The 11,584-nt window shown below is 34.4% G+C and overlaps 2 protein-coding genes across 2 annotated transcripts in view; one reads left to right on the forward strand and one right to left on the reverse strand.

Annotated features, from left to right (window-relative positions):
- LOC106306845 (SEC14 cytosolic factor) overlaps positions 1 to 415 on the reverse strand; it is a 2,982-nt gene extending 2,567 nt beyond the window's left edge. Inside the window, exons 1-2 of the mRNA XM_013743614.1 lie at positions 186 to 415; positions 80 to 108 (exon numbers count right to left, since the gene is read on the reverse strand). Coding sequence (XP_013599068.1) covers positions 80 to 108; positions 186 to 243 — 87 coding nt within the window. The 5' untranslated portion in view covers positions 244 to 415. The remainder of the gene's footprint in view (positions 1 to 79; positions 109 to 185) is intronic.
- Positions 416 to 9,184: 8,769 nt separating this feature from the next.
- On the forward strand, positions 9,185 to 10,322 carry LOC106304817 (U-box domain-containing protein 37). Its single transcript, XM_013741206.1, is given in 5 exon segments — positions 9,185 to 9,354; positions 9,356 to 9,537; positions 9,638 to 9,756; positions 9,838 to 9,953; positions 10,031 to 10,322. Coding segments are annotated over 5 exon segments (744 nt in total). The 5' UTR covers positions 9,185 to 9,256; the 3' UTR covers positions 10,260 to 10,322.
- Positions 10,323 to 11,584: the final 1,262 nt, after the last annotated feature.

Raw genomic sequence — 11,584 nt, forward strand, 5'->3', positions numbered from 1 at the left:
GGGGGGGGGGGTTGACCCGTTTCCAAGAACAGAGAGAATAACAAGAAGACAAACTCCAGTAGAAGCCAAACAAGCATACCTCAAATGTTTTCTTCAGTGGCCCCTCAACTGTGCACAACAAACTTTACCCAATTTAGTAATATTATTGACATGAGAAAAAATCAAAGTAGGGAAAAGGGTCAGACCTTGATTTATGAGCTTCTGGAGTTCATCAATGGCTTCTTCTTCCGAGACGACCCCCATAGGTTCCGCTCTCGCTTCCTCTGCAGCCAGACAGAGTTCCCCAGAGAAAAGTAAAAAAATCTCCCAAGATCGACTCTCTCTTTTTTTTTTTTTAACCACCTTTGGTCAGTTTGCAGACCAAACTATGAGGCTATCATTAAAGGTTGAAGAGGTGGTAGGAGACGGAAAACACCCCACCAACAAAAATATATTGTATTAAAAACTCTTCTTTATGAAGATAAATAACTACTTTGACAAAGACCTGCCTTATCACCCTCTTTTTACGTCTTTAACAAAAATTAAAGCAGCTTCAGAGTTCTTGTGAGTTCTATGGGATATGTTGAATAATCAAATCAATCCAGTTCCCAAATCCCATATAATTTTCACCTCTTGTGGTTGCGGGTCAATCAGCACAAGTTTAAAGTATTTGAATTTTTCTGTGAAAATGAACGAACGAAAACAAGAAAAAAGAGAGGAAGATTCAAACTATGATGCTTAGGAAAAGAAATATAAAAAATGGGATAATGGTATTCAAAGTTCTTTTAAGTCAACTATTCAAAGTTGTTGTTTTTTAGAAACGTTTAAATTACTTTTCTGTTAATTAATTAGTACTTCATATGTTTCATAATATAAATATATGCAAGTTTAGATTTGTTAAATATTTTATTTCAATTATCCACTATGCAGTTTTTGTGATTCGTTGAATTTTATTTATTTTATATGTTTAATAATATTCCTAAAGATTTGTTTTCTAAATTATATTCATTTTTAGATAAAAAAAAGTTATATTAAAAATGTCAAAATATTATGACATCTCCAACAATCAAACCCATAAATTTTGAGGTTTTTCATTTTCTAATGCCTCAGGCCTTTAAAATAATGTTTTACTATTAAGAAACTCAAAACACTATATTTACTTTTTAATTTACTTCTTACAATTATAAGTCTTATGTATAATATGAGAAATAGCCTCAAATAACTTATATCAACTCTTTTTTGGTAATCTAGCATCCAAGGCCTAAAATCACGAATATATCTTTCATTTAAAAAGGCTAATGTCCATGTTGCCCTCATTCTTTATCCTAGCTATATTAAATTGTAGAAAAAAAAATAAAACAGATTCTCGTCGTCGATGGTAGGCCTGGGCGTTCGGATACTCGTTAGCATTCGGATCGGATTTTTTGGATTTTTGGGTTTACGCTTCTAGGTCTCATACTAAAATTTTATTAGTACGGGTCGGGTTCGGATAATAACACTCGGATTCGGTTCAAAATTGTATTGCATCATAAAACCCATAAAGCAATCATATATCGTACGGATTCGGGTTATATCGGTTCGGTTCGGATATAACCAAAGTAAAAAACAAATTTTTTTGAAGTAAAACATAAAGAAAAACATCTAAATTAAATAAAAATTAATCTATCACATATAAAATTGATAAAATAACAATAAAATGTTAAATCAAATATGAAAACAAACATCATTTGTAAACAATATGTATTGTCTTATAGAGAGTAGACTTTTTATTTCAATGAGCAAATTATAAAATACCTCGGGTATTTTTACGTTTCGGGTTGGATAACGGATCGGGTTTTTCGGTTCGGGTTCGGTTCGGATTTCGGGTTCCGGATTTTATGCCCATGCCTAGTCGACGGTAAAGAGCAGTCTCCAATTTTCTCTGCCGTCATATCCGACATCGGATCCGCCATCACTGTTCCGCTTGAAAGGCTCTGCTGTCATCTCGTCGTCATTCATCTTTGATTCGCGTCTCGTCATTTTCTAGGTACTTTGTATCCAATTGAAGTTTAGATCCCCAATTTTTTTCAAATTGATGTTTAATTTCAGTTCACAATTACATTATTGTTAAATTGATTATTTGTTCCGGTTCAGAGTTTAATGTCGATGATAGATCGGGATTTTGTTATTTTGGGGTTGATCATGTTGTTTTGATTTGATTTTCGAAATGATTTGAAAGTTTAGTACATAAATTGATTTGCAGTTCCTTGTCGTTGTCATTTTCATCTTGTATAAGTGTAGCTTGTCAATGCGAAAAGATTATACCTTTCACTTTCTAGATTCGCAATCAACTTTTGTTTAGAACCGAGTATCCCTGAAATGTAAGTATTTTAACTCTTTTGAGACTTGTTTTGATTTTAAACATGTTTTGAAAGATGGTTGAGACTATTTGTGTTTGTAGAGAACGAAGTTCAGAGGAAACTTTTCCGTGGGAGTTCTACGTGGATAAGAACATGACTGCATCGTTTATTAACTTAGAAGAAGATCTTCGATATGAAGATTTGCTTAAGATAGAAGATTTTGTGTATTTGATTGGCTTCATCTGGAGTCTCTTCCGACATCTCTGTATCAGTCTGTGAAAAATCAGGAAGACAATCATGATTATGTACTAAAGCTTCCTAAATTTATAGGCTTTGTATTATCTTGGAAAAACATGTTTATAATGATATAAATATCAATAGACTATAATTTCAGTATAAATTTTACCTCATCGCCAAGTTTTTTTCTTCCTCGATTTGGATTTAATGGCGTCTCATATGATTGCCCTGTGCCACTATGCAAAAGAAAAACCAGGAAGACAGTCAGGAAAATGATCTAAAGCTTCCTAAATTACTTGAAACGTAAAACAAGAATGAGGAACATACATGTTGTGTCACATTAAGAGTAAGAACTTGATTTTCTGTCAATGGCTGAGACTGTAAGAGAAAAGAAAATTGTAAGAGATTTATGTACAGTAGCAACATTTTTTCATTACCTTAATATACTACTTTCTCACTTCAGTTTTCTGATTTTCATCACCATTTGGTGGAGACATTGGAGAGGGATTTGTGTCATCCACAACTTGTACATTCTCCTGTTAAAAAATCATGAAGGCAATCACGAATATGTACAAAAGCTTCCTAAACTACTAGAAAATTTTAAAAGTGGAAGAAGAACGAGCATAGTCACATTAGCAGAGAGAACTTGAATCTCAGTCTGCTTAACTCATTTACAAGAGTTTCATCTTCTTCATTTGGATTGGCTTCATCTGGTGTCTCTTCCAACATCTCTGAGTTTCATTTGCATCATTTGGATTGGCTTCATCTTGTTCAGATTTTTTTTGTGGTTAAGAAATATGTGCATGAGCATATACCAAAACTTTTTGGAAGCTTTTGTACATAATCAGGATAGCCTTCTTGATTTAAGTAGACCACATATATTTATTTTTTTGGAAGCCTATCCTGGATAAGTTGGATGCTTTCCAACTTTTGTAATATACAATTTAGGTGTAACTGCATTTTCTTCTCAAAATTCCAAATCACAATTTGAAATTTCCCAAATATGCAAACATCACCCCTTAGTTTTTGATCTCATTTCATTTTATAGTTTAAACTTCTTTACTAGAAAGAAACACACTGATATTCAACCATCTGGAAACCCATCCAGAAATTCCAAAATTATTTCCGACATTTATAGTATAAAATTTACGGTCAAATAAATTTATGGTTTAGCTACTACCAGATGATTCTCCTCAGCCTAGCGGCTAAAACCCCTCTCATACGAAACATAATAAAACACATGCCTCAACCCACGTTCGATTCCCCTTGGAATCAGATAGCTTTTTTATTTTTTAATTGAATAAAACTCAATGATTATACTCCTTTACTTACATCAACAAACAATTGAAACACACTTGGTCTAGTGGCTTAGGCCACACTTTATTCCCCCTTTCCCAGAGATCTCGGGTTCCAATCTTGGTATACGTATATTTGTTCTTTTTTTCCTCCAAAATTCCAAATCACAATTTGAAATTTTCCAAATATGCAGATATCAATCCTTAGTTTTTGATCTCATTTATTTATTTTTAGTTTAAACTTCTTTGCTAGAAAGAAACACACTGATATTCGACTATTCTGAAAACTCATCCAGAAATTTCAAATTCTTTCCAACATTTATTATATAAAATTTACGGTTAAATACATTTATGTTTTAGCTACTACCAAATGATTCTCCTCGGCTTAGCGGCGAAACCCCCTCTCGTACGAAACTTTATAAAACACTTGTTTCAACCCGCATTCGATTCCTCTTAGAATCGGATCGGTTTTTTATTTTTAAATTGAATAAAAATCAGTGGATTATATTTCTTTACTTAGTAAGTGAAGGCTTATGCTTACTCATTTTATTTTCTGGAAACCCATCATAAAAATACCATAAGCTATCCTAGATACCATATGTGTTTTGATATCTTGCATATTTGCATTGTTTTAGTCATTTATTCTTGCATATTTTGAATCATTTAGATTAGTATTTAGGCATCTTTAGGTTTCATTTGCATACATAAGTCTTTATTAGGTGTTGGAGTATCCTTTGGAGTTTTTGGAGGAGTTTGGAGACATTGTGGTCCAAAAAGGGGGTGAATTATGATCATTGGACGAGTTGAGTATTAGAGCGGGCTCTCGCAGCGACCTAGAGCACCCGCTCTACATAGAACAACACGGAGCGGCCAGCCGGAGCGGGTAGGAGAACCCACTTGCCATTCATTGAGGACACGGAGCAAGGAGCTGGAGCGACCCTTCGTTGCGGGGTAACCAACCCGCTGCAATCCAGAGCGACCATCCGGAACGGGATGACGAACCCGCTCGGCATTCCTTGTTGTAACGGACGACATCCAGAGCGACCTCATGGAGCGGGGTCTGGAAGCCGCTGCGAGACAGAGCGACCTGCTGGAGCGACTTGAGCAACCCGCTCGCCTTTTACCACTTACTCGAGTTTTTATGTTTTGTTAGGCTTTCTCATATTTATCGACTGAGCCCACTAGGTTTTTAGAAGTCTTATAAATATTCTCTAAACCTAAAATTAGGATTTATCTTGTTTTCTATCTAATCAAAAGCCACTTTTGGGTGAAAGATCTAATCTTGATCATAATTTCTTATCTTTGCTTGATTAACAATTAATCATGTTTAGATCTGGATCAACTAATGATTTAGTGTCTACCATGATAATGAGTGAGTAGTCATCTTTGGATTCATGGGCTAGGTTGATTAGGATGATTAAGTGATGATCTAGAATGTTTTAGAGTAGATTAATATATTTTCTTGCTTGATTGAGTGATCTTAATGCTAATCTAGAGTTGGCCATTTTAGAATAGAACTCCAGATATTTCATTGCCCGGAAGGTGTTCGATGAAATGTCTGAGCCAACTCAACATGCTCTTAGCTTACCCTACCAAAGGGATTTGATGTTAGGGGAGTTTAGAAAATCGAACGATTCATTCTTAATGATTGCTTGATTAACACAAACCAAATGAATTTGATGTTTGATCAATGAGAGTAAATGAGCTTTTGTCTTGGAAAAGAACTTGCTTAGAATTACTATCTAGACTTATGGGAATGTGTTAATTGAAACCTTGCCATTTTAGATTAAATCTTAGTCATCTGAAATCAAAATCATATGCCCATGATTCCTTCTTTATTCATTTGATTGAAATTTGCTAGTTAGTTGTGTTAGAACCTTGTTAGCTTGATTGAATCACCTCATCACTTGATTGCATTTAGATTAAGTTTGAACCTGAATTCTCTTTGCATCAAAACTCTTAGAAATGGATTGACATCTTAAAAAATATATAATAATTTGATTATTAGACCCTTGAAAATGCCATTTCATGTTTTACAATAATAACACATTTTAACATTTTTTTGATAGAATTGCAGAATGCTTCAAGGCATCCTGAAAATTCTTCAATAATAATCTAAATGAAAAAATGTCCCTCAGATTCTGTCTAACTCTTTTGGCTTGAGAATACCCGACACAATTTTGATATAAGCAGCGCTCGAGTATTGGTTTATTGTCACTATTGGCTTTTGCTCTGATCTTATAGGATACTTGAGCTCAGGCAATGCTAGTATTGCAGGTACTGAATCTCCCATCGTGTTGATGTCTTTCGTAACCAAGACAAAAAAAAATTCAAATTTTCTAATATCGAATTTTCTGGAAAGCTATCTTGAAATTTTGAAATACCTTATTAAAATTTAAAAAAAAAACAAAAAAAACAAAAACCCCGACAAAGTTTCACAAGCAAACTCATCTCAGTCACACTAAAGAACACTGGGATTGCAGATAAAATACCACCACATAATCAACATAATCCACATTATCTAGAAAAGAACACAATCAAAGGTACATTACCTCAAAACCTTGTGTTACCAAAATTTAGCGGCCTTAGATTTGAGCTCCAACAAACTCAACAGAGCTTTGTCTTTACCATAACAAATTCTCAGATAACGGTGTTTCTCTTCAGCTACAAACAGTACCAAAAATTCTAATGAGGTATTGAATATCCCATAGTGTTACTATCCTGTATAAACAAGCCAAATTTTTTTATCGAATTTTCTGGAAAGATATCCTGAATCTTAAAAAACCCTTCCTAAAATCGAAAAAAAAAACCACAAAGTTTTACAAGCACAACCAACAAGAGACTAACAATGTCATAAACAAATTCACAAGCCTATCAAAGATATCAATATGTGTAAGCCAAACAAGACACCAAGCAAAAAGTTTTTCAAATTTGTTAACATCGGATTGTCGGGAAAGTTTTCCAGAAACTACCCAAATCATTCCTGGAATTTAAAAAAACACTAGTTTCACAAGCCCAAGCAAGAAGAGACTAACAATGTCATAAAACGATATTGATTCTGATGTAGCTCAATTTTATCTAGAAAACAACAAAATCAAAAGGTACATTACCTCAAAACCTTGTGTTTTCACATTTCAGCAGCCTTAGATTTGAGCTTCAACAACTTCCAAGGACCATTCCCTCGCTCGACAACAAACGCAACAGAGCTTTGTCTTTACCAGAACAACTTCTCTGGTTAATAGTGGTTCTCTTCAGCTACAAATAGTACCAAACAGTCTAATGAGGCATATTACAGTTGCGAATAAAGAGAACAGAAAAAAAAGCTATTTCTTTTATGTGTGTTTTTAACAAGAAAAAACTATAACTTTTAGAGAAACAAGTGAACTAAAACATCAACACACAAACATGGAAATAAATAGCCAAGAATAGTTCTACTGATCAAAGCAACATCATTTAACTTCTGTGCTACTAAATATCCAATCCCATAGGCATTCTATCGAACATGTTAACTCCATAACCAAATCCCAGCAAGACAAATACTTTTCTGAGAATATAAGATGGATTGCCTTAGATTTTTGTAATGCTCAAAGTGAATCTGTTCAATTAATACAACAAAGAAAACTTATTAGTTCTCAAGCAACTCTAAAACGCAAGCAATTATCATTGAAGATAGAAGTCCCATATTTGAATCTCAAAACCCTAGACTTTGAAATCATACCGAAATGGCGTCGTTGGAGAATCGATGCGCTTCGTCGGAGATGATGACAATGTTCTTCGCCGGAGATGATGGAAAGAAATCGGAGTCGCCGTGAGATAATGTCAGTGTTCTTCGTTGGAGATGATGACATTTTGTTCGTCGCCGTGAGAGAGATCGAAGATGTTTCTGATTCTTTTTCAGTTGTTTTATTTAATTTAAAGCGAGTGTGTTATAGTCTTTTGAACAGTTAATGAAGGTTATTGTCGCGACTTTTAGTTTCAAGTGCCATTTTTGAGACAAAAACTAAAAAGAAGATATTACGGAAAATTGTCCACGTAATATTCCTAATATTAATTTTGTATCACTTTAGTCTTTATAATCACATTTCACCTAAATATTAAGATAAATATTTTGTATATAATTATTTTTTACACATAAGATATAAGAACGTTAAAATTAAAACCAGAATTATTAATATAAAATAATATCATGTAAAATAGAAATATTATATACATCCAATTGGACTATCTCGTAACTTTTCACTCTAGTTGTAATTTTTTTAAAATAAATTAAGGATTTGGTAACTTGGTGAAACCAAAATATCTATAAATAAGTTATAAATATTATGTTTTACATTCTTATTATGTATATATTACTTATTTATAAAAGTTTAGCGATTCTAGTTAATTTTAAAAAGTTGAAAACTAAAATATAAAATATAAAAATGTAAAGATATATTTGAAATTTAACTCAACCAAAAACTTTTATTTTGAAAATCATCCATTCTTAAAATAAGGTTAGTTGCTGAAGATGTCCTTTATAGAAAAAAGGTTTAGGGGCCGGGGATATATAGCATGAATGCGTTTGCTTTATGTGTTAATCAAAGGTCAATTTCCCCTTGTATGGAACATGCCCATCTCACAGAAAAGTCTTTCTTGTTATTTGCAACGAAAAAAAGACACAACAACTTTATAAGTCTTTGGCTCTTTTGCATTGCTTTTCTTCATCGACTTTTCTTTCATCCTAGGGGTCAAAATGATGTTTAAGGGCTGAAACTTTCCAAGCCTAACAATATTTTTTTTGGTTACTGATTTTCCAAGCCTAACATTAAACATCGAAATGATTCCTCAAATGTCAGATAGAGAAAGCATCAAAACGTTTACTGCTGATGCATAAGGTTTGCTTCTTCTTCTTTTTTTTTCCACAACAGCTAAGAAGTTTATTTAATATTATCATAAAAGATTCTTGTGGGATTCGGATATTCGATCAAGAGTTGCCAATAATCAACGAGCAAAGCACGTTGACCCATTTTAGAGTTTCATATTCTTGTGCTTGGCCAAGAAATACTTTTCTTTCTTTAAGTTGGAAAATTAAATAAAGTAATTTTCAACACTTTTTTGTTCTAGTAGTAGTAATAACCTTGTTATTTGGTGATTTGTTTTCTTTACAGATATTATTGAATTCTAAAATTGACACAAACGTGTGTGAATAAAACCTTGTAATATGGTCATGATATGTAAATGTCTTGGAAAATTCAGACTTTCACAAAACTCACACGCAAAAGATACCAAAAAATCAAGTCATATATTCGACAAAACAAAATACACATGTAGAATGCAATACTATAAATTAAAGAAAAGTAAGAAGGTTTGAATGGGGTAGAAAGGGGGACAAAACAAAAAGAGCCAAAAAAAGTCAACGAGAAGAAGATGCAACGGAGGATCAATGAGATAGAAGAAGAAGAAGAAGAAGAAGAAGAAGAAGAAGAAGGATATGGAAGGACAAGCCTGGAGACTGTGCGAGAGTCCATTTGAAGGAAGCAGTGGAACAGTGTCTTTGAGCGGAGAAGACAACGTATATGTTGGAGTTGGTAAAGGAGACTCAAGCATGGGAGCATTGCGTTGGGCTCTTGACAATCTCATCCCTTCTTCTTCTACTCTTCTTTTCCTCATCCATGTCTTCCCTGAGACTCACTTCATCCCTTACCCTTGTCTGTATATGTCCTTCTCTTACCACTTTTTTAACTTTGATCTTTAAAATCTATTGTTGGTTGGAACTCAAGTGTGTTTGTATGTATGATCTCTGTGTAGTGGGGAGGCTGGCGAAGGAGCAAGCTAGTCAGGAACAACTTGATGCTTTTATGTCTCAGGAAAGAGAGAAGAGGAGAACTCTGTTGAACAAGTTTATTCAAACCTGCTCTGCTTCTAAGGTCCCATCTCTCTCTTTCTCCCTTTCTTGGAATTCGTTTAAGAGTAGTAAACTAACGGATGAGAGATTAAGCCAAAAACAGGTGAAGGTAGAGACAATACTGGTAGAGAGTGACTCGGTGGCAAAGGCTATACAAGACCTCACTACCATTCTTAACATTAAGAAGCTTGTTCTTGGGATCGACAAGTCTAATGCAAGGTATGCCTCTACACATATACAAGATGACTTACACAAGTCACTGAGTTGTCAGATGAATCTAACTCTCTTTCTTGTAGGAAAGCAAAGTCACTAAAAGGAAACAGTGTTGCGGAACAGATAATGAGAAGCTCCGCAGCAGAAACATGTGAGGTCAAAGTCATATGCCAAGGAAAAGAGATAGAGATAGAAAAGCCGGCAACGGATAGAAGCCCCTCCAAGCCCTCAATACAGCTGCAGCCGAAGAAAGATCAATCCAGTGACTCTTTTGCTTGGTTTTGCTTAAGTAAGCCCAAAACAATCAGTTAATGGAATGAGAAACCAAGATGCAGATGTAATACATTTATTTGTTATGTTCTGTGTTTGGGTAGAGTGAGTAAAAAAAAAGATACCTTGAGGGTAAAACTTCAACCGGTCGAGGATAAATCTCTTTTGAGGTGCCAAGATAACGTCACCGTTTCTAGTTGTACCATATACCTTCAAACAATAGTTATTGTCTGCATTATTCACTTTGACCATATCCATTTGAGAAGGATGCAACACCAATTTTTTCCTTGACCATATATTCTTCTCTTCATCTTCCATAACCCATAGTTTCATCACACCATCTTTTACAAGATCAGAATGGCCAAAAAAGGATATTTTTCCAGCGTATTCTATAAGATTAATATAAAATCCATGCCAAAAGACATCTTCAGGTTTTGGGAGCAAACGGGTTTCTTCAGAACTAAAATCGAAACTCACAAGCACATGATACTTCAAAGAAACCAAAGCTAGGTAATACATACGCCCATTGATAGTTAATCTTTGTTCTTCAGGGTAATGTGGTGGACATGGGCTTGATATCTTTCTCCATTGACTTGATACTCCTTCTCGTAGTATGAAGACCCAATGTTCTAGCTCTTTGTGTGCTGAAACTATGCAAACCACTTTATATTGATCATGAACAGTGTCGTGTCCGATAGGGTACATAAAGTTCTTGGAGACCACATTTTCAGCTATGTTGGATTCTTAAGACGACAAGTTGCCTAGTGGTAGTGTTATAAATTTGTGCATTTGTCCCATTTGTAAAGCACATCAAACCGCGATAAACATGAGAGACCGAGACACCGTAGCCTACCACTGCTGGGATTGTCAAATCTTGATCAACTACAAAGGATGACATAGTACTAACATCCAAGTCAGGAGAAGACGATGATGATGACAATAATTTGTTTTTGTAGTTGAAGCACAACCACATGTATATACGTGGCGATGATGAAAGGTTGGTGAAATATTTGGAACATATGAAGGATGACCAGAGCTTTGAGACTGATTTGAACCTTATAAGAGATTTAGTAGGAAGCCTAGTGAGGATCTCTATCACGAGATCAAAAGGAATCTCCTGCAAAGGTTTATGGCTCTTGCATATGTCTCTCTGTCTTCTTCTTATTGCCTTCGGTCTCCTCTTCATTCTTCTTCTGGTCTCGCGGTGTAAGGTGACGGCGCTAGGTCAACAGAAAAAGCTATATTTTTTTAGTACTGTATCTCACAATATTGTTTGGTATCTAATTTAAATCCTAAAAAACATTTTTTTTTTTTGAAGTTTTTTTTTGAAGTAAAAAATCAATACAATTAAAACATAATACCAAAAA

The sequence above is a fragment of the Brassica oleracea genome, chromosome C7 (assembly GCF_000695525.1).
Source record: "Brassica oleracea var. oleracea cultivar TO1000 chromosome C7, BOL, whole genome shotgun sequence".
NCBI lineage: Eukaryota > Viridiplantae > Streptophyta > Magnoliopsida > Brassicales > Brassicaceae > Brassica > Brassica oleracea.